At 38.9% G+C, this 22,960-nt stretch overlaps 1 protein-coding gene across 1 annotated transcript in view; it reads right to left on the reverse strand.

Annotated features, from left to right (window-relative positions):
• The window catches only part of LOC122802236 (olfactory receptor 52E8-like), a 76,794-nt gene extending 63,272 nt beyond the window's left edge, over positions 1-13,522 (reverse strand). Inside the window, exon 1 of the mRNA XM_044071894.1 lies at positions 12,606-13,522. Within this exon, the coding sequence (XP_043927829.1) occupies positions 12,606-13,522 (917 nt within the window). The remainder of the gene's footprint in view (positions 1-12,605) is intronic.
• Between the last annotated feature and the right edge of the window lie 9,438 nt (positions 13,523-22,960).

Here is a 22,960-nt window from a genome sequence, read left to right on the forward strand (position 1 = left end):
CTGATCGGGTGGGTGGGGGCATTTTCAGGGCAGAACAGTCCAAAGTACCTGGCAACCCCACGAGTACCATCTGCATATCAATGTCTTGGAGATGAGAGCTGTGCTTTTAGTGTTGCAAACTCTTCAGAACTCTCTTCCCACCGGGACCATTGCAATTCAGACAGGCAATATGTCGGTAGTGTGGTACATCAACAAGCAGGGCGGAACCAAGTCCTACCCCCTATGTCAAGAAGCACTCAGACTCTGGCAATGGGCAATCTCTTCCCAGCCATTTCTGATAGCAATGCACATCCCTGGGAAGTCCAATGTTATAGCAGACAGGCTGAGCAGAGCAATCCTCATGCCTCACGAGTGGCCTCTCAATCAGACAGTGGCGGACCAAATCTTCCAGAAATGGGGTCAGCCTTGCTGCGACCTTTTCGTCACCCCCTTCAACAGTAAGTGCGACAGTTTCTTTTCTCTCCTCCCTCTTCCCGGCTACTCCCCCAGAGATGCTCTAATTCACGATTGGCCTCAGGGACTTTTTTATGCATTCCCTCCATTTCCCCTGATTCCCAAACTAATACAGAAAGCTACCACACTGGGATGCAAGATGATCCTCATTGCCCCCTACTGGCCTTGACAAATGTGGTTTCCATTCCTGCATCATCACCTTCTGAAGCAGCCCTAGACCCTGGACCCAGTACCAGACCTCCTGATCCATCAGTCATGTGGGCTGCACCAATCCCTTCAGTCTCTCAACCTCACTGCTTGGTTGCTCCACTTCCAACCTTAGCCAGACTTCCGAACATTTCCCAATCAGTGTGTGAAATCATCTTATCTTCGCATAAATCTACCACCAGAAAAACTTATGCTAGTAAGTGGAAACATTTCTCTTGCTGGGCAGAGTCTAAAAATATAGATCCTTTTTTAGCCCCTGTCCACCACGTTTTAGATTTCTTAGCGGAATTTTTTCAGGCTGGGTCCTGTTCTGCCAACATTAGAGTTCAGTTAGCTGCAATTTCAAATTTTCATACAGACCTATCTGAAACTAGTATTATGTCCCATAAGCTTTGCAAAGCTTTTCTTAAAGGGACTACTTTGCCCAGGCCCCCAGTAAGAGATCCCCCACCTCCGTGGGATCTGAATTTGATCTTAGCTTCCCTAATATTGCCCCCTTTGAACCCGCAGCTTCATGTTCCTTGAAGTTTCTTTTTTGGAAAACCCTCTTTCTGGTGGTAATTACTTCAGCTAGAAGAGTTTCTGAACTCCAGGCCCTTTGTGTTCGCCCTCCTTATTTAGTTTTCCATAATGACAGAGTTTTGCTCAGGACTAATCCCTCCTTCCTTCCTAAGGTACCTTCTGAGAGTAATCTGAATTAGTCCACTGATCTTCCGGGCTTCTTCCCAAGTTATTCCAACAAAGATGAACATAAATTACATCAGTTGGATGTTCATAGACAATTACATTTCTACTTGCATAGGACTAAACAACTTAGAAAATCTGAATGTAAACAAGGTCTGCCAGTGTCTAAAGTAACTCTATCTAGGTGGATGACTTCTATTATTACCTTGATTTATCAATTGAGGAACAAACAGCTCCCTGCTAAACCAAAAGGTCACTCTACTAGGGCTGTAGCTACTTCTGTAGCTTTTCAGGCAAGATTACCAATGGAAGCCATTTGTGCGGCAGCTACATGGGCCACTCCCCATACATTCATTTCTCATTATAAGCTGGATGTGGCCTCTAGGAACAGAGCTGATTTTGGTTCCACTGTGCTGAAGAGTCTGTTCTGATGAGTCACCCAGGACTGAGGTGCTAGGGACGCTGTCCCATCCAGCAAGAATGAAGGTGAGATAGACAACTTAACATTAAGAAGTTATGTACCTACCATAACGTTCCATGTTAGTTGTCTTCTTCTCAGCTTCTTTCTTGCATCCCACCCTCCATCCCCCTATCCTAATAGACCGAGAAGAGTTTCCCTTTGAGTTTATTTTCACTGGCTGAGTCTTATCTGGTTTGTTCCCTCAACCTTTTAGCTCTGTAGCTAAACCTATGCTGTTAGGACAGGTGTCCTTATGTTTGTCTGTAGTTAGGTCTACCAAACAAGATCTGGGGATCTAGCACCAGGCATTGTGGGATATGGGGAGGCCTCGAGCCAGTAAATAGTTCTCGAGCTTTTAGAAGATGGCCGAGTCAGAGCCGAGGATTGGCTGTAAGCCCAACCAGCAAGAAAGAAGGCGAGAAGAAGATAACTAACATGGAACGTTATGGTAGGTACATAACTTCTTATTCTTTGATTGTGTTAAAATTAAGCCATTTTGGAATTGTAGTACTAACTTTCTATAACTAAAGCTCTTGTATTATTAAATGTGAATGGAGGTGCTCATTTGAATAGGTCAAACATGTATCTAGTATGGACTATACTTGCAATTTCAAGGAAGTGTATAACAAGAAGATGGAATACAAACACAATACCAACTTTGGAAGACTTCTACAGCCTACTGAGGACCACAGTAGTATTGGAAAATAAAATTAAAGAACTAAGAATTTATCCAAAGCCATTTATCAACAACCCTTGGGGAAAAGTCTTATCATTGATTGACACTATACAATAATTGATCAGGCACTCTGATAATGGATTGGGCATACTTATAAAATAACTGCATACATTAAAATCTGTTATAGTGTCAGGCTAATGTAAATAGTGTACATAGTTATTAAATATGTTATGTATAAATACTATGGAATTCATTCAAATGTATTTGAAAAATAAAAAAAAGTTTTGATACTGTCTCCAACCAGAAACTCTTGAATAAACCTTTATCCTTAGGGCTCATTAGCTCTTTGCTGCAATGGTTCCATAGATGCCTCTCAAACAGAGCACAAGCAATGAAATGGAAAAATTATTTCTGTATCTTTTTGCCAGTAAGCATTGGTGCACCAGAATGATCTATACTGGGCCCCATGTTTTTCAATGTGTAGCCTCTACTTTCTTATTGACATATCACCTCTGTGCTGCTCCAGACTTCACTAAGCATCAAGTCATACAACGGGATAACTATTGTATAAACAGAATAGGTCTGCTGAAGGTGCTTCAGATTATCCTAATGAAAATATAAAGACAAATGTGAAGACAAACTGGACCCTACACTCATTTGCATATGGTTTAAAAATGGATATTCTAAACAATGTCATACTTCACTTGAATAACATGGAGGGCTATAAATATCTCATCTTTCAGCTTTGCCAACCTAGTCAGAGGCCATAGCTCTAACCCTGTTAGAACAATAATCAAGGATAAAGTGAAAAATAATGGAGAAGCAAAGGCCCACAATCAGAGGCAGATTTTATATACATGCTCATGTGTTTCCTGATTTAAATGAGATCAGAAACCGAAACGCCTGTTACTATTTATTGACTGCAGTGATCAAAAACTAGCCAGAATATAACACATTTTATGATGAATAGCTAAAAAGTATGAAGGCAGATCAGGAACAGTTAAAATGATTGTTAGTAAAGCACTTTATCCCAAATACATATTGCTTACCAGATATTCTTGGACTATTACTTTAGCTAACCCTTGGATATTGTACAAACATGATAGCACTTTTCCTATGTTCTATACGTGAAACTCTTGTCCTGGAATTCAGAAAAGGTTAACATGATGCAGAAGCCTTGTCAGTGAAGGTGTCTGCTTTATGCTTAGGCTTTCCAATGCCTACACCACTCTACTGATGATGTTTCCCCTCATGGTGGCCTCAGCATAGATTATTGTCTTGGGCGCGAAGTGCATGCTAATGTTCAGAGGAATGACTAATAGGAATTAGTAATGAATTCTTCCTCAGAAATGTGTGTGTGTGTGTGTGTGTGTGTGTGTGTGTGTGTGTGTGTGTGTGTGTGTGTGTGTGTGTGTGTGTGTGTGTGTGTGTGTGTGTGTCTATGTGTGTGTGTTTGTGTGTGTATGTGTGAATGTGGGTGAATGTCTGGAGAGTTTGTGGGTGTGTGTGTGTGTGTGTGTGTGTGTGTGTGTGTGTGTGTGTGTGTGTGTGGGGTAATGTATGTGTGTAAATGTCTGTGAGAGGTTTTGTGTGTGTGTGTGTGTGTGTGTGTGTGTGTGTGTGTGTGTGTGTGTGTGTGTGTGTGTGTGTGTGTGTGTGTGGACATGTGGGTAAACATTTGCAAAGTAAGTGTGTGAGTATGTGTGTATGTGTGGGTCCACTTTGTAATGTCGAAATTCCACAATCCCGACTTTCAGAATATTGATGCTCAGAACTTCCAGATTGTGGAATCTCGAAATTAAAAAAAAAAAAAAAAAACCTAAAATAATAATAAATAAAGAGTCACATTTTTTTCAGGGCCCTGCAACTTAAACATACCAAGTATGAGATTGCACTGCAGTGAAGAGAATGTTAATGTTCCCATTCCGCACTATACGACAATCTCCATTGAAAGGTTCCCAGATTGCACAATCTCGAAGTTCTGAGCATCGGTATTTCGAACATCGAGATTGAGGAATTTCAAAATTACAAAGTGGACCCGTGTGCATGTGACTGAATGTCTGGGAGAGTTTGTATTTTTGTGTGTGTGTGTGTGTGTGTGTGTGTGTGTGTGTGTGTGTGTTTGTGTGTGTGTGTGTGTGTGTGTGTTTGTGTATGTGTGGACATATGTATTTGTGTGAGTGAGTATGGTGCCAGGGTTCGATACAGAGACATGGTAATGCATCAGCAAAAGTACAGTTTTGTACCTACCATAAATGTAGATGTTCGAGGATTCCATTGCTGCAGTCCTTACTATTGGGTATAGTCCGCGTCCAGTCGGCCCGAATACCAGAGTATAAGGCTGACGTCGGTCAGGGCGCATTAGACTGGCGTCAGTACGTCAGGGTACTAATCGCATGACCGGCGTCATATCCTCAGTCTTTTCTTGCCCCAGATGTCAGAAGACCCTAAAAGACAAGTCCCAAAATACCTGCACCAAAAACATGTACAATATATACAAGAATATATACAAAAATATAAGCATGTAAACTCACCTACACAACCACCCCTAAACACAGAGGGAAGGAGGGAGGTAAATTGGACTGCAGCAATGGAATCCTCGAACATCTACATTTATGGTAGGTACAAAACTGTACTATGTTCTTAGTTTTCCATTGCTGCAGTCCTACTATTGGGTAGAATCCCAAAGCAGAGGTAAGGGAGGCTGGCAAATCATAAAGTAGGAGCTGACAACATGCCTTGCAAAACAGCTGTGGCAAAACCAGCCCTAGACTTAGAGTAGATAGGAAGGTGATAATGCTTAGAGAAAGTATGCACTGAACTCCAAGTAGCTGCTTCCAAAATGTCCTTAGTTGCCACCCCCCTTAGAAATGCTGTTGAAGTGGCAGTAGCCCTAGTGGAATGAGGCCTAATCCCAGCTGGAATCTCCTTGCCATGATGGGAATAACAAAATGCAATGCAAAAGCCAATCCACCTAGAAATAGTTTGTTTTGACACAGGCTTGCCCTGTGAACTCAAAGCAAAAGAAACAAACAACTGCTGAGACTGCCTAAAATCCTTAGTCCTGCTTAAATAATAACGCAATTGCCTGTGTACATCTAAAGTGTGCAAAATCTTTTCCCCTTTATTTTGAGGGTCTGCATAAAATGTAGGCAAATGAATAGTTTGGTTTAAAGCCACACTAGAAACCACCTTAGGCATAAAGGAAGGATTAGTGCGTAATGATACCCTATCCTTATGGAAAATCAAAAGGGCTCTACTGCCATAAGGGCCTGCAACTCAGACACCCTTCTTGCAGAAGTAATAGCCAACAGAAAAGCAGTCTTCCATGACAAGTATTTCAATTCAGCAGTAGCTGCAGGCTCAAAAGGTTGTAGAGTAAGTTTTTCCAACACAAAATTGAGATCCCAAGCAGGAGTAGGAGCTCACGTGGGGGTCTTATATTCTTTGCCCTCTAAGAAACTGCTTGAACAAAGGATGCGAAAACAAAGGTGGGTCACAATCATAGTGAGCTGAGATTGCTGCAGCATGAATCTTAATGGAAGAGAAGGACAAACCTTTGTCCAATAACTCAGTAAGATATTGAAGAGCCACACTCAAATTAGGCTCAGAAATCTCCAAATTCTTTGCTGTACTCCAAAATAAAAATCTCTTCCATTATACTGCGTACACTCTCCTTGTACTAGGTCTTCTAGCTTCCATAATCACATTTAAAACTTGTTGAGGAAGTTGAGACCTGCTGTGTTTCAACACAGAATATGCCAGGCTGTTAGATGAAGAGAGTGAAGCTTGACATTGAGCAGATGACCGTCCTTCTGAGATAACAGATGAGGAATCAGAGGTAAAGGCCATGGAGGCTTCTTTACTAGACTCCGTAGTAGTGGGTACCAGTGTTGCGAGGCCAATCTGGAGCTATCAAAATCATCCTTGGCCTGTCTTGTCTGACCTTTAATAGTACCTTTGGAAGAAGAGGCAGAGGTGGAAAGGCATACACATGAAGGTTTTTCCAACTGAAAGACAGAGCATCCACTTTCCAAGCTGTGTGATGAAACCCCTTTGTGCAATACTTTGGCAGCTGGTGGTTTAGTGGAGAAGCGAACAGATCTATGTCTGGAGTTCCCCATGACACTGTCAATTTCTGAAATACATGAAGATCCAGTTTCCACTCGTGGGGATCCATGATTTGTCTGCTTAACACATCTGCTAAGGAGTTCTGTGCTCCTGGCAGAAACCTTGCCTGAAGAGTTAGTTGCAAGTTTAGCAGTCTCCCATAAAATCATTGCTTGCCTGCATAGAGGATAAGAATGTGTTCCCCTTGCTTGTTGATGTACCACATGACAGTTGTGTTGTCTGTTAGAATCAACACCTGCCCTGGAAGAAGTAACTCCTTGAAAGCCATTAATGCAAACTGGACCGCTAACATCTCCTTCATGTTGATATGTAGATGCTGTAGTCTGGCAGGCCACTTGTCTTGTATCCACTTTCCATTTAGATGAGCTCCCCAAGCAATGTCCGAGGCATCTGTCGTTAAAATCTGACTTGCCTCTAGCGGGTCACAGAGAGTCCCTTGTTTAGGTGACATTCCTGAGCCCACCACAAGAATTCTTTTGAAGGCAAGGTATTATTTGAATGACAGTGTCCAAATCCTGGCAGTGCTGTGTCCATACATTTTTGAGATACCATTGTAGCTTCCTCATATGCAGTTTGGCATTGGGAAGCACCAGAATACAAGATGCCATGAACCCTAATGCTTGAAGGACTGTCCTTGCAGTCAGCACGGACTGATGAGATAGTTGATGGAAGTAAAGTGACAGACTCTTTTGTTTGTCCGGGGTTAAAAAGGCCATCTGGGCTGCTGTATTCAGTCTCACACCCAGAAAGCACATGTCTTGAGAGGGTACTAGACTGGACTTTATTTCGTTCACAGAATACCCTAGGCATCTTAGCACTGCTATAACATATTCCAGATGCTGTAGAAGGTCTTCCTTTTCTTGAGCCAGAATCAGGCAGTCGTCCAAGTAAGGATAGATTTGAATTCCTTGAAGCCTGAAGTAAGCTATCACTGGAGCCAGAACCTTTGTGAATACTCTGGGCGCAGTGGATAAGCCAAAGGGCAATGCAGAGAACTGATAATGAGAATTTCCAGCTCGAAACCGCAGATACTTCCTGCAACAGCCTTATAGGCACATGAAGGTAAGCTTCCTTGAGATCTAAAGTTACCATCCAGTGATCTTTGCCCAGCAGAGGTAAAAGCTGTTGTAACGTCAACATCTTGAACTTGGGAATGTCCAGAAAAGTGTTGAGGAGAGATAAATCCAAAATTGGTCTCCACGTGTTCCCCTTCTTTGGTACTAGGAACAGGCGAGAATAAAATCCTAGGCCCCTTTCTGATACAGGGACTGGCTGAATGGCCCCATCTGGAGTAACTGAGAAACTTGCTTGTGAGCCTCCTTTCTTTGTGGAGGAGGCGTCTGGCATGCCTTTGAAAGGGGCATAGTATGGAAATAAAATCTGTAACCGTGGTGAATGATATCCAACACCCATTTGTCTTGAGTAATTAAATCCCAATTTTCTTTGAAAAGAGACAGTCTTCCTCCCAAAGGAGCTGCCAGGCGAGAATCTACTGGCAGCTGAAAAGACAGGTCATTGGGTCTGTTTACGAAAGGACTGACCCTGCCCTCACCAGAAGTCGGAGCAGGTGAACTCCCTGTTCTAGGCCTAAAGAACCTTGAGCCCTGCCCCTACCACGTCTAGACCTACCCCTAGACTGGGAATCATAAGCAGGATATGTCCACCCTTAGCAGGCCAATTTCTACTAAACTTGGTGGCTGCACCTGCAAAAATCTTTAACAGTTTGCATAGACTTAGCTTTGTCCTCCATTTTCTTTAAAACTGCTTCCACAGGCGATCCTAACTACACATCAGACTGTAAGGAGCATCCAAAATCCTTGTCTTAACATGCTCAGCTAAATTCTGATCCTTCAACCAGGCATGCCTGCGTGAACAGAACTAGTAGCAGCCACCCTCGAGGAGGCCTGTACAGCATCAAAACCACATTGCAAAGAATGCTTACCCACTTGCTCAGACACATGAACCAAGTCCAGCAACTCTTTACACTCAATACCTTCCGCCAAAGCATCCACCTTAGATTTTAATTGAGAAAGGAGATAATTCTGATATTTTAGCATGTGAAACTGACAATTCAACGCTCTCATGGCTAGAGTGGAAGAAGTATACACTTTCTTTCCCCACCTATCCAAGGCCCTTGCCTCTTTATCAGTGGGAACAGGATTTTTAACGAGTCAAGCAGATGGCTGAAGGTGAGAAGAAGACAACTAACATGAAACGTTATGGTAGGTACATAACTTCTTATTCTTTGATTGTGTTAAAATTAAGCTATTTTGGAATTGTAGTACTAACTTTCTATAAGCTTTATTTAATAAATCATTTTATTTAACTAAAGCTCTTGTATTATTAAATGTGAATGGAGGTGCTCATTTGAATAGGTCAAGCGTGTATCTAGTATGGACTATACTTGCAATTTCAAGGAAGTGTATAACAAGAAGATGGAATACAAACACAATACCAACTTTGGAAGACTTCTACAGCCTACTGAAGACCACAGTATTATTAGAAAATAAAATTAAAGAACTAAGAATTTATCCAAAGCCATTTATCAACAACCCTTGGGGAAAAGTCTTATCATTGATTGACACTATACAATAATTGATCAGGCACTCTGATAATGGATTGGACATACTTATAAAATAACTGTATACATTAAAATCTGTTATAGTGTCAGGCTAATGTAAATAGTGTACATAGTTATTAAAGATGTTATGTATAAATACTATGGAATTCATTCAAATGTATTTGAAAAATAAAAAAAAAAGTTTTGATACTGTCTCCAACCAGAAACTCTTGAATAAACCTTTATCCTTAGGGCTCATTAGCTCTTTGCTGCAATGGTTCCATAGACGCCTCTCAAACAGAGCACAAGCAATGAAATGGAAAAATTATTTCTGTATCTTATTGCCAGTAAGCACTGGTGCACCAGAATGATCTATACTGGGCCCCATGTTTTTCAATGTGTAGCCTCTACTTTCTTATTGGCATATCACCTCTGTGCTGCTCCAGACTTCACTAAACATCAAGTCATACAACGGGATAACTATTGTATAAACAGAATAGGTCTGTTGAAGGTGCTTCAGACTATCCTAATGAAAATATAAAGACAAATGTGAAGACAAACTGGACCCTATACTCATTTGCATATGGTTTAAAAATGGATATTCTAAACAATGTCATACTTCACTTGAATAACATGGAGGGCTATAAATATCTCATCTTTCAGCTTTGTCAACCTAATCAGAGGCCATAGCTCTAACCCTGTTAGAACAATAATCAAGGATAAAGTGAAAAATAATGGAGAAGCAAAGGCCCACAATCAGAGGCAGATTTTATATACATGCTCATGTGTTTCCTGATTTAAATGAGATCAGAAACCGAAACGCCTGTTACTATTTATTGACTGCAGTGATCAAAAACTAGCCAGAATATAACACATTTTATGATGAATAGCTAAAAAGTATGAAGGCAGATCAGGAACAGTTAAAATGATTGTTGGTAAAGCACTTTATCCCAAATACATATTGCTTACCAGATATTCTTGGACTATTACTTTAGCTAACCCTTGGATATTGTACAAACATGATAGCACTTTTCCTATGTTCTATACGTGAAACTCTTGTCCTGGAATTCAGAAAAGGTTAACATGATGCAGAAGCCTTGTCAGTGAAGGTGTCTGCTTTATGCTTAGGCTTTCCAATGCCTACACCACTCTACTGATGATGTTTCCCCTCATGGTGGCTCAGCATAGATTATTGTCTTGGGAGCGAAGTGCATGCCAATGTTCAGAGAAATGACTAATAGGAATTAGTCATGAATTCTTCCTCAGAAATGTCCGTGGCTCTCAAGATGCTTGTGTGTGTGTGTGTGTGTGTGTGTGTGTGTGTGTGTGTGTGTGTGTGTGTGTGTGTGTGTGTGTGTGTGTGTGTGTGTGTGTATGTGTGTGTGTTTGTGTGTGCGCGTATGCGTGAATGTGGGTGAATGTCTGGAGAGTTTGTGTGTGTGTGTGTGTGTGTGTGTGTGTGTGTGTGTGTGTGTGTGTGTGTGTGTGTGTGTGCGTATGTGTGTGTGTGGGGTAATGTATGTGTGTAAATGTCTGTGAGAGGTTTTGTGTGTGTGTGTGTGTGTGTGTGTGTGTGTGTGTGTGTGTGTGTGTGTGTGTGCACATGTGGGTAAACATTTGCAAAGTAAGTGTGTGAGTATGTGTGTACATGTGGGTCCACTTTGTAATGTCGAAATTCCACAATCCCGACTTTCAGAATACTGATGCACAGAACTTCCAGATTGTGGAATCTCGAAATTAAAAAAAAAAAAAAAAAAAAACCTAAAACAATAATTAATAAAGAGTCACATTTTTTCAGGGCCCTGCAACTTAAACATACCAAGTATGAGATTGCACTGCAGTGAAGAGAATGTTAATGTTCCCATTCCGCACTATACGACAATCTCCATTAAAAGGTTCCCAGATTCCACAATCTCGAACTTCTCAGCATCGGTATTTCGAACATCGAGATTGAGGAATTTCAAAATTACAAAGTGGACCCATGTGCATGTGACTGAATACCTGGGAGAGTTTGCATTTTTGTGTGTGTGTGTGTGGGTGTGTGTGTGTGTGTGTGTGTGAACATATGTATTTGTGTGAGCGAGTATGGTGCCAGGGTTCGATACAGAGACATGGTAATGCATCAGCAAACAATTCTTTTCATTGATACAATACCTTTCTCTGTATCAAACTTTCTGTTCATCAGGCTAATTGAGCAATCCACATGAAAGCTGATCACTTTTTTGAATTATATGGTTGTGAAAAAAAAAATTTGAAATTGACTAGACATTTTTTGCAGACTTTATCATTGTTTCTTCTGTGTAGTTTACTTTATTAAGAGGCATAACCTTGTCTTTATGTCCTTAGAACCTCAGCATTTTTAGATGAAAACTAATTTTGTAAAAGAATAGCTCTGTAATATATACCACAGATTTATCTAATGAAAATATTTATGAATATATTATGTGACTGTTCATCACTTTGTAATATATACTAATTAACAACTAAGTGAAAATAATTATATGGATGTCTGCATTAAAATCTAAATGAGCAATGACATTTTTATAGTCTCCTGAACATCATGCTTTGTTCTGCTGCATACAGAATAATCTTCAGGATAAATTAATCTATTATGGGACTATTTCATGCACTATAAAAACCGTGCCATAATTGTTCCATAAGGCTTCCAGAATAATTAATATCATTATCAGTCATATTCAAATATCTTTTTTCTTGTTTCATGCATTCTCAGAGTGAGATTACAGGGATATTTGCCAGTCTATTTCAATCATATCTAAGGAGCCAGCCATAAAAGTCGATGTATGGTACTTAATCATGACTTGAGTCTGAGGGGCACATTTTCTCAAATCTGGTTAACTAAGTGAACTTTTCCACAATAAATTACCTTGACCTGAAGCACTTTACCTCCTACAAAGCATTTCTTATAAGAAAATGCATTCCTTGTGACTTTGCATCACCACTTAAAGATAACTATGTTTTCAAATCTCTATGTTATTTTGATTTTCATTCATGAGTTGTCTGTTTGCCTAAATAACAATAATAATAATAATAATAATAATAATAATAATAACAATAACAATAATAATACGAATAATAATGCATTAGCCACAGTAATCAGAAAAGTATATTTTGCAAACACTCATGCATGTTTATTTGAACCTTTTTATTTTCTTGTCTTGACATGTAAGCATCACTCTGAATTCGGTTTATTACAGATTTGCAGTTAAATCATAAACATTTTCAATACAACTATACTATTCTTACTCTGTTGAAAATAACCACTAAAATAACAAAAAACATCTACAAGGTATACAAACAGGTTTACACCTGTTATGTATAGTTCAGACAATAAATAGAAAATGGTGAAAGAAACCATTTTAAATGCATTAGTTTTCACATATCCCTGCTAAGTACATTATTTCCTTAAATATTTCAATATATTTTGTCTGATCTCTTTTGTTTTTATACCATATATTAGAGGGTTTAATGTTGGAGGCACTGTAATATACAGGACTGAAAACAAAGTAAGAATGTATTCTGGGACTTTATTTTCAAAAAGTGTTGTCATTAATGACATTGCTACCCAAAGATAAAAGGAAGCAATTACAATAATATGAGAAGTACACGTGTTAAGTATCTTTTGATGAGATTCTCTTAAACCAAGTTTCAGTACAGCTTTAGCAATCATGCAGTAGGAAAATCCGATTATTGTTAAATCTGGTAATGCTAGAAGGAGCAGAAGAATGAAGACGTCATTGTTACTCACTAATATATTGCTGTGTACTGCACTGTTAACAGCAAAATACTCACAGAATAAACTAGGGATAGTAATCCCTCCAGAATTCAGTAAAACTGGAGCAAGCATAAGAATAGGATAGCCAATACAAAGACCCCTAATTGCAACAAACAAGCTTACTTTTAATGCAGACTTATTTTCAATTATTGCTCTGTATCTCAAAGGGTTACACACGGCAATATAACGATCAAACGCCATTAATACTAGCATGGATGATTCCATTGTACAAAAAAAGGAATTAAACAACAGTTGTGCAAGGCAATCGTTATAACTTAAAATCTGTGAGCCAAACCACAATACATTTAAAAACTTGGGTAGTAGAGTCATTGTGATAACAAGATCTACAGCTGATAACATGGAAATAAAGTAATACATGGGTTCATGTAGGCTTCGTTCTATAACTATAATTATCAGAACTGTTAGGTTACCAAAAAATGCTACAAGGAACATCATGAGAAGGGGAATGGAAAGCCACTGTTGTGTATCATGAAGTCCAGGAAAACCCATTAAAACAATTTCCAAATTGGTACCACTGCTGTAATTGGTATCAGACATAGCAAGACCACAAGACTGAATCTGTAGTTACCAGCCTTCTGGGATCTGAAAGTAAAGAAATGTAGTCTGTCAGTTTACATAAAGAATGCTATTGTTAAGTGAAAATAATGGAATAAGCCTGTAGTGATAATCCACAAATTACATCTTTCTGAATGTTACAAACTACTATTCAACTGGTTTAAAGGGTTCTATAATACATGTAAGAGCAATGAATAACTAGAATTCAAGTCAATTTTCTATGAAGCAAGTAATTTTTTTTTTATTGCTTCATCATGAACTCATTTTTATCAAGAAAACTGTTATTAAGTCTTAATTTGTGATAGTTTTGAGGCCAAATGCAGAATATTCATAAATGTGTTACAGCTTATATTGTATTCCAGAGACATGAGTAACATATGTTCTCTTATAGCACATAAGTTCAAATTTTTTGGAAGAAACAGATTTGTTTCAATTATTACATAATCCCACTTTTAATTATAAAATGGAAAATAATTAAAAAGAAGGCAAAGGGATGACTATTTATTAGAAATATTTGTTTTTAATAAAAAAAAGCTCTTTTTGCTTGCAACAGTTTAATATATGTATGTTTCTTAAAAATTGCTATTCACATCCACTAAATAATAAAAAAATAATATTCTAAACTTTGTTTTGATTTCAAAACCAAACTTGGTTTTATAAGTTATACTGTGTAGTTTTGCTGGATTAGCCATTATCTAACCTAACTTCTATGCATCACCATAAATGCTTCCAACATAAATCTTCAGTTTCTATAGTAGTCTCCCTCCATTTGCTAAATAATACAGTCTGATCTGGTCCTACAGTCTGGCAACATGGCTCAGCAGTGTTCTCTTACTCCCTTTTTGACTAGTCTGATTGCATTAGGTGTTCTATTGCAGTGTATGAACGGCATTATGCTGACTGTCCATTGTTTCTACCAGCTGATAGAACAAGCTGAAACAGATGCAACATTTTAAGAAATATTAAGGCAAATCTCTTGTATCAGCTTACTATTGGTAAGAATCATTCCTCCATAACTGTGCATCAGTCACAGCACACCACTAAGCCAATAAGATATATTGAGTCTGTAAAGAAAAATTTGTCAAATTCTCATACATCCCATTGTAAAACATCACAGCCTTTCATGCATATTGAAACACCTACTCTTGCACTCCTACATATTGCAGATCCACAAAAATCATCCAATTGTCACAAGAAAAGCAGCACTAAGCCCAAAAGGCCCACTAAGTCTAATTCCATATGGGAAAATTTTAGTCACAGGTGACTCTGTACTTAGGCATGCAGATTCCACACTCATCAGACTTGACTAGTACGAGGTGAGTGTAAGCCACTTTGCAGTGTCAGGATCCCTGATGCCATAAGGGCACTAAGATCAAGTAAATCAGACAACTATGATTAAGGTCTAGTAGTGGCCCATGTGGGAATAAAAGATTCAAAGTATTACACACAGAGAGACATGTAAAGAGACATGATATGGTAGAGACACTGGTGTTGGGCAGAATCTTGCAGGTGTTTACTATGCTCATGACCACAAGGGCCGTTTTAAGCCCAGCCATGCATTCCAAATCTCTGACAAGTTCTGATACCCCTGATAAGTGTAAGCAGAGGCTTGGAAAATTAAACGTTTACAATCAGCGACTTGGGAGATAAACCATTTACAGGCTGCTTGTGTTCATTAGGCACTTAGGTGAAAAAACAGAGATGAATTTACTGTTCTGCATCCAATTGTCCAAGTTGCACTTGAATTGGGTTAGGGAGGAACACTGCTTCACATGGATGAGGAACCTGTTCCAGAGATGGGGTAGTCTCTGGGATACATACCTACCTCTCCAGTAGGCCCTATTTATATCACAGGCGAGGTTTAACTCTTTAGAATAGTAAATCTGGTGATGTTTGTTTTGTGGATATGTAGGAGGTCCATCAGATTTGGGTCTGACAATGCCCTGTATGACACACATAGATCTCTCCTCAAAAGCATATAAGGGACAGAATACAGAGATAAAGGGGAATACAGGGATAGAGCCTTCAGGCGGTCTGCATAGGACATTGTACTTATACCTTGTATTCCTTTAATGAGGAGCCTCTGTGGACATTATAATTGTTGGATATGCCTGGTTAGGTACATACCATAGCAGGCACTGTACTCAATGACAGGTCTGATAAATACCGAATACAGTGGAACAATGACTTCCTTGGACTGAGATGCCATACTTTTGTTTATAAGTTGCACAACACAGAATGATTTCCCACACTACTGTAGACACGTGATGGTCAAAGGCTAGATTACTATCTATGTGTGTCCCTAAGTCGCTGACTATTGGGTCAGCTGTAAGGGTTGTGTTGTTAATATGATAGTTACCGGGTATGAAAAACTTCATGAAGGATACTATTATGCATTTCTAGGCATTTAGTTTTAGTCCAGGGATCTGACACCACTTGTTTGTCTGTGTCAGCCCTTCCTGGAGAATGTTTGTGTCAGTGTGGGATTCCATAACAGCTCCTAATTTGTAGTCACCTGAAATTTAGTCAGCCAGAGACATTTGACATTGGCCTTGACTTCAGAGAAGTAAATGCCAAAAAGGAGCAGTCAAAATACTGATCCCTGAGACCCTCCATTTGTGGCTGGCCTCCTTGTAGAGGTGGACTCCGGAAGTCTAACTTTCTGGGTCCTGTCTGTGAGCCGTCTGGGTGACATATGAGTTTGTACCTAAAATCTTGAGTTTGTCAACGGTGCCCAAGTGGGATATTGTGTCAAATGCCTTGGCCACATCAAGGTAGGCAGTGTAAACCAGTTTGCCCTCATCCATTACTTTGGTAACCTTTTCAAAGAAGTTCACTAGGTTGCATAGGCATGACCCAGACTGAGGTGAAACCAGACTGAGATGGTTCCAGTGTCTGGATGTTTACTATATCACTACTGATCATTTCCATGATAATTCTTTCCATGGATTTACATATAAGACCAGTGAGACTTAGGGGTCTGTAGTTTCCAGGGTCTGTAGATTGCCCACCTTTGTGCGGAGGGAAGACTATTGCTATTCTCCATTCACTGAATAAAGTGCCCTTTGATATGTAAAAAATCCAAGCATATCTCTCAGCTAGAAAGGCTACAATTATTTTAGCCCCCCAAAAAATAATTGCCTTAAAATTTTTCAACTGTCCTCACAGATTAACACAACTGTCCTTGTACGAATTACCCCACTGGTAGCTCAGATGTAACGTGTTTTGTTTTTTTCAAGTTGGGAAATTTATAATCCTATTCGTAGATTTGCAGATTCATAGATTGTTACTAGGCTAATGTAATGGGTGGGGGGCTTTCTTCATCTTAGGCAAGTTTTCCAAATAGGACATTGAGCCAGGCATTTATAAGCTACCTCTGTCCATAAGGAACATAAGTGCCAGGCCAGGTGTACATTTCCTATTCCCAGTCCACTGGTCTAGATTGCACATAAGTTGGGTAACAGACAAACTCTGCTTCACATGGATGTGAAGCCTGTTCCACAGGAGGGGCAGTCTCTGAGACACACATATGTCTGTCCAGCATATTCTGTTTAAGTCACAGACAAAATTCAAGTCCCTAGACCTTATATTTCTGGTACTGTTTGACTTACAAATATGCAAGAGATTCAAAGTGTGGGATTTGTGGATGCCTTGTTAGCCAGGTATAGATCACCCACAGCAATCTACCGGAGACTGAGTAGAGGGAAAGAGCTTTAATGTGCTCTGCAAAAGACATGTGTTTTATGCCTTGTATTATATTTGTAAGGGACTTCAGAGATTGTTCTAGTTGCTTCATATGCCTGGTCAGGTGCTTACCAAAAGGAGCAATGTGCTCTTTGATTGGTCTGATAAGGGCAGACTACAGTGGGATAATGACGTCTTTGGAGCTAGATGCCATGCCTTTAATTATGTTGTGCAACATAAAAGGATTTCCTCCCCACTGTGGCCAAGTGGTGGTCAAAGGTAAGGCTACTGTTAACATCCATACCCAGATCCCTGACCACTGTGTTGGTTCTTAGGGACATATTATCGACATGGTAATTATCTGGTATGGTTTATTTCCCAAGGGGTATAATTATGTATTTCTTAGCATTGAGGTTAAGACCATGGCTTTGCCACCATTTGTTAGTCAGGGATACACCTTCTTAAAAAATGCTAATGTCAGCACTGGGTCAATGATAAAGCCCTGCCAGCAATCATCTAAAAACTTAGTTAGCCATAAACCTTTAGTATTTGCTTCCATTTCAGATAAATAGATGCCAAAAAGGATCAGGCCCAGCACAAAGCCCTGGGGGACTCTGCTAGTGACTGGCCTGTTGGTGCAGGTGGCCATACCTATTTTTGGCCTCATGTGTCCTATTAGTGATCGAGTTAGCTGTCCAGTGGGTGATATATATTTAACCTCATTTTTCTTTCCAAAACCATTGACTCTACAAACACCTTAAATAGGAACTTAAATTTAAAGCAGGAAATAAATAAGAATTTCAGGAAGGATAGATAGTTAACTCCTGGAGTTTTTTATGAAGTGTGCCAAGAATATTCACTTGTGTCTACTTAAAGGTGTTATTAGCTAGACATCTTATGGTTCTTGTGATCATTTTCCTGGTAGCATTCTTATGTTTCTATATTTGGGGCAGCCACGGTGGTGTAGTGGTTAGCATTGCCACCTCACAGCAAGAGGTTCTCCAGTTCAATTCTTGGCTGGGGGTGCCTTCTGTGCGGAGTCTGTATGTCCTCCCTGTGGTCGTGTGGGTTTCCTCCAGGTGCTCCGGTTTCCTCCCACATCCCAAAGACATGCAGTATGTGGATTGGACACTCTAAATTGGCCCTTGGTGTAAGTGGGTACATATGTGTGCCTTCTGTGGAAGGTTGGGTGCCGGGCTGGCAACTCGACACCGTAAAATTCCACTGCCAATCATGAGTGCACAGATGATCTGCTGTGGCGACCCCTAACTGGGAAAAGCTGAAAGAAGAAGAAGATTCTTATGTTTCTATATTTATATACATAAACCTATTAGAACTTTAAAGGTAGGAGTAGATCAACAGTTGTATGCCTTACAAACATGGATTCAAAAGAATTCATTACTGACAAATATGTACAGTTTGTTCTAAAAATGTGCTGCAGTAATTCTGAGACAGCAAATCTCTTAGAAGTAAAAGATAAGAGTGAGTAGAGTATTCAAAATGCTGCTACACATCCAGTGATTAAAGAAATCACATCCATTAAGCACTTGTTAACAGCTATAACAATATTGTTTCAACTGACGGTAATTTAACTGCATGACTGATGTATACATAAAATTTTGTGAGCTGGACACATGCTTAGTTTTATGAATCATGAAAGTACAAAAGTACCAAAAGTGATCAAGGTAAAATTAAAAAAGTTCTAGAGACTATTGATCATTTTTTTAACTTTTTAAAAATATATATTTTGACTGTATAGTAAATCCCACTGTATTGGAATACAAATAGATTTCAAATAACAACACTAAAATATTGTGGAAGCTGTACAAACCTCAACGCACATAATCTTATCTATTGAACAGATTAAATATTTTAGCCCATTACTGCTTAGTTTGAAAATATGTACCACAGAGTTGTTTTGATGCTAGGTATTTGTGCCACATTCCCAGGAGCACAGTGAAAACATTGGTCAGCATTTTTGGGAATTGGGACTGCCGTGCTTTGCTTTTCTTAGTAACACATAATGACAAACATCAGTGGAATCAATCAGGACAATTGAAGTGAGAGTCTAGTGCTTATCTGCGGTCTGTGTTGAAGGAACAGCATAGTCTCATAAGGCCAGACTCTGCATTAACTGAAAATATCTTGCAAACATCGGAGTCTTCTTGAGAGACAGCAGGGAAATAACACTCTTCTCTTCATTTACATCTTAACAAAACTCTTTATGAGACTCATTATGCTTTGTTTTGTTTTGCTTCTTTTTGGGGGGGAGGGGACGCATAAGGATGAAACTCATATGTCAAGAATTTGGAAGGGGCATACTTATGAAGGACAGATAAACCTCATTCTATCTATATAAAAATCTGAACAACAGATAAAACTCATTCTACTGTACCAATTTTGTTTAGTGGTTGAATAATCATGATGCTGGAACAGTCAGCATTGTGGTAATAACATGAAGTCTGAGTCAGAGACTCATCATCCTAAATTCCAGCACTGATGGTAATGCCGGGAGCACTGGTACCAGATCTGTTACTAACAAAACTGATACTGATAATGAACAAACAAGAAAAAAAGGATGCCAAAGGGACCAAGACAAACTACCCACCCAAGAGAAGGGGTATATTTAGAAAAAAGATTTAGCTATACACCGCTTTCTTCCCAATACAACACTTGGTTGAGAATTGATAGAGGCTACATTACTAAGGAACATTTTTATTGTGTGTGTGAATGCTATAATCATGCTTTTTGACCATTTCTAAATTCGGATTAAGGTGATGGGAGAAAACAGAAGATATTGAGAGAAGCATTGGCATTTTCCCACATACATTATAACAAAATGAAGAATATGCTAAATGGCTTAAAGATAATCTGAGAGACAGTATATCTCAGACAGATTTGAGGAATGGACTGTCCCAAGATTGGGAAAAATTAAAATCTGACATAAAAGTGAGCCTCTATAAAATCCAATGCAATTTTGTGGGCTAGTTTTGAGAGATATTGGGAAGCAATTACTAAATTGAAAGACCTGCAAACTAAAGACCAGACACAGTGTGGATGCAGCTATAAATACACTAATGGAGTTAAAAGAAATGACCTCCAAATGCATGGATAAAGTACTTAATCAAAAAGTGATATCACTCCAGGCTGCATTTTTTTTATATTAATACGAGGTTCATTAGGATCCTTGCACAATACCTTACAAAACAGAAAGTAGATATAAATATAATGCAACTAAAAAGTCTGGAAAATTTCTAGTGGATTACTGCTCCAAGTTGCATAGGCTTGACCAGGAACAGGTAGCTGCTCTGTGACAGGGTAGGGACTAATTATGCAGATTAAATCTGTCCAAGCTCATTGCAGATGAAAGAGATAGTGTTGTGAGACCTATAGAGAAGGAAGAGATACTAAAATCCATTAGACAACAAAAAGTAGGTAAATCTCCAGGACAGGATGCTATCTCAGTAGAAGAGAAAACAGTTGATGTCTGGTTCAGACACTAATAATATTCTTCGTGGAGGTAAAATACTGCACCCCTGAAGAAGAAATAATAGTGGCGTTATCTAAAGAAGAGAAAGATAAGTCAAACCCAAATTCTTATAGGCCCATTTCAGTTTTAAACCACAATTACAAAATATATATGACAGTATTAGCAAATATGTTAATACAGAGTCTGTCAAATTTGAATTGTCACAATGAATGTGGTTTTCTAAAAGGCAGACAAACCTTTGACAGCATTAAGAAAACAATTATAATACAAAGATATGCAGAATATAACAAAATATTTCTCCAGTTTGTAGTGCTTGATACAAAAAAGCCTTTGATCAGGTCTGCTGGGGGTTCCTGGAAATAGGATTGGAAGCCTTCGGCTTTCCTAGTGAGTGGATAGGAGTCATTTTAAGGATATTTAAAGAGGTGAAATCTAGAATAAAAACTGGGATGTTACTATAATAAATCTTTAATATTTCTATAGCTACATGTCAGGAAAGCCCTATATCCTCACTCTTATTTGCTTTATACTTAGAACTGCTGGCAAAGAATATTAGGGATTCAGATATTATGAGATATGCATGGGGTTCAATGTGTGAAAAGACCTCTTTATCTGCGGATGATATCTTGCTGTATATGATTGACCTTGAAAGGGACCTAGGACAAATTTTTTTTTTTTTTTACAAAGCACAATGAATATTATCAGATGGTGGGGTTCAAAATAAATACACTTAAAATTAAAGCTGTCCCACTAAGTTATACTTCCACAATGGCCATAGAGGCCAAGATGGGTTTGGCTTAGAAATGAAGAAGAAGAAGATGCAAAAGAGACTTGGAATACAACAGTCTAGCAAATAATTGCTAAAATAAGAAAATGGAAATTATTACAGTTGGAACAGGATAATATAATTCTGGCAGTTAAAATATCACTGGCCTCACCAATTTTATATGTGGGACATGCTTTCTATTACCAACCCATTAGAGAGAGAGAGAGAGAGAGAGAGACAGAGAGACTTGGCAGTAAATCCCAAAAGAGCTTCAGGAATCCATATCAGAAGGGAAAAAAAGGTAGAGTAAAGTGGGAAAAACTTTTATTCCCCATAGAATAGGAGAGCTAGGGGATTCCAGACCTGGAAAAACATTTTAGAGCTGCCCATCAAGACTTCATAAAGATAACACATACCTTCCAGTGTGGAAAGGATTATGGATGGAAAATGAGAAGGTATTGGATTTAGTGGAAACAATAGAGACATGGAGGGCGATGTCAAACATCTGCAAATAACAGTGTATAGACGGCCACATCAAAGTGGTTTTAGATTGCATATTAAAGCAAAAAATATTCTTGGAATATAACGCAAGAATACTTTAAGTAGGTTTTAGTATGTGGGTGGGTGAGGGGTAATATCATCTGGAAGTGGAAGAATATACAGCCCCAAACTTAGGAACATCTCCTGACATATGAATCCATATTGGGCTGGGATTTAGTAAGAGTAGTCTTTGGGCTGCAAAATAGGAAAAATTAACATAGTTAAGCTTTTTCCCTATGGTCAAACATAACTTAAAATAAGAACAATGAGGTAAGAAAATGTCACCACTGGTAGGTCTGAGCAAGGAGAAAGAAAAGTCTTAATTAGTAGGGACTATAGTGCTATAGTACTATAATGGAGAAAGAAAGAAAGAAGGATTTGAGTCTTAAACGAATATGGGAATCTTCATATGAAAAGCAATATACATAAAAGAAATGTGTAGAAATTGTTTAATCTTGAGACTGGTCACCAAATCCAGGAAATTTAGAATATTTGCCAGGAGATGACACAACAAATACTTTTACATAAAGGAATGAATAGGGAAGATGTTTCCCATGACACATGGGGAATTTTTGGAGGTGTAACACAAAGGAAGCTGGTACTTGGGAACATATATTTCAGAGTTGTGAGGGGTTACTAGAGTTTAAAACAGACAAACCAGACTCCATGACATGGAAAGTAGAGTGTGACACTACTCTGACCAAGAAGATGACGTAACTAAATAGGTGGAATGGGGGAAGTTCTAGGTCTGTCAAAGAAGTGGTGTATTTATTTTAGATAGTGGCAAAAAAGGGAATAACCCACAAATTAAAAAAGAAAGAGGCACCAACGATTGAAGAAATTTATATAATGATGGAACAGTTAGAAGCCATAGAACTGAAAAAAGGCTTTTTTATATTCCAAGTAGGAGATATAGAAGTAAGTGACAAAACTTGGAAAA

The sequence above is a fragment of the Protopterus annectens genome, chromosome 5.part0, assembly GCF_019279795.1.
Source record: "Protopterus annectens isolate FY-2018-M chromosome 5.part0, PAN1.0, whole genome shotgun sequence".
In the NCBI taxonomy this organism is placed as follows: Eukaryota; Metazoa; Chordata; order Ceratodontiformes; family Protopteridae; genus Protopterus; species Protopterus annectens.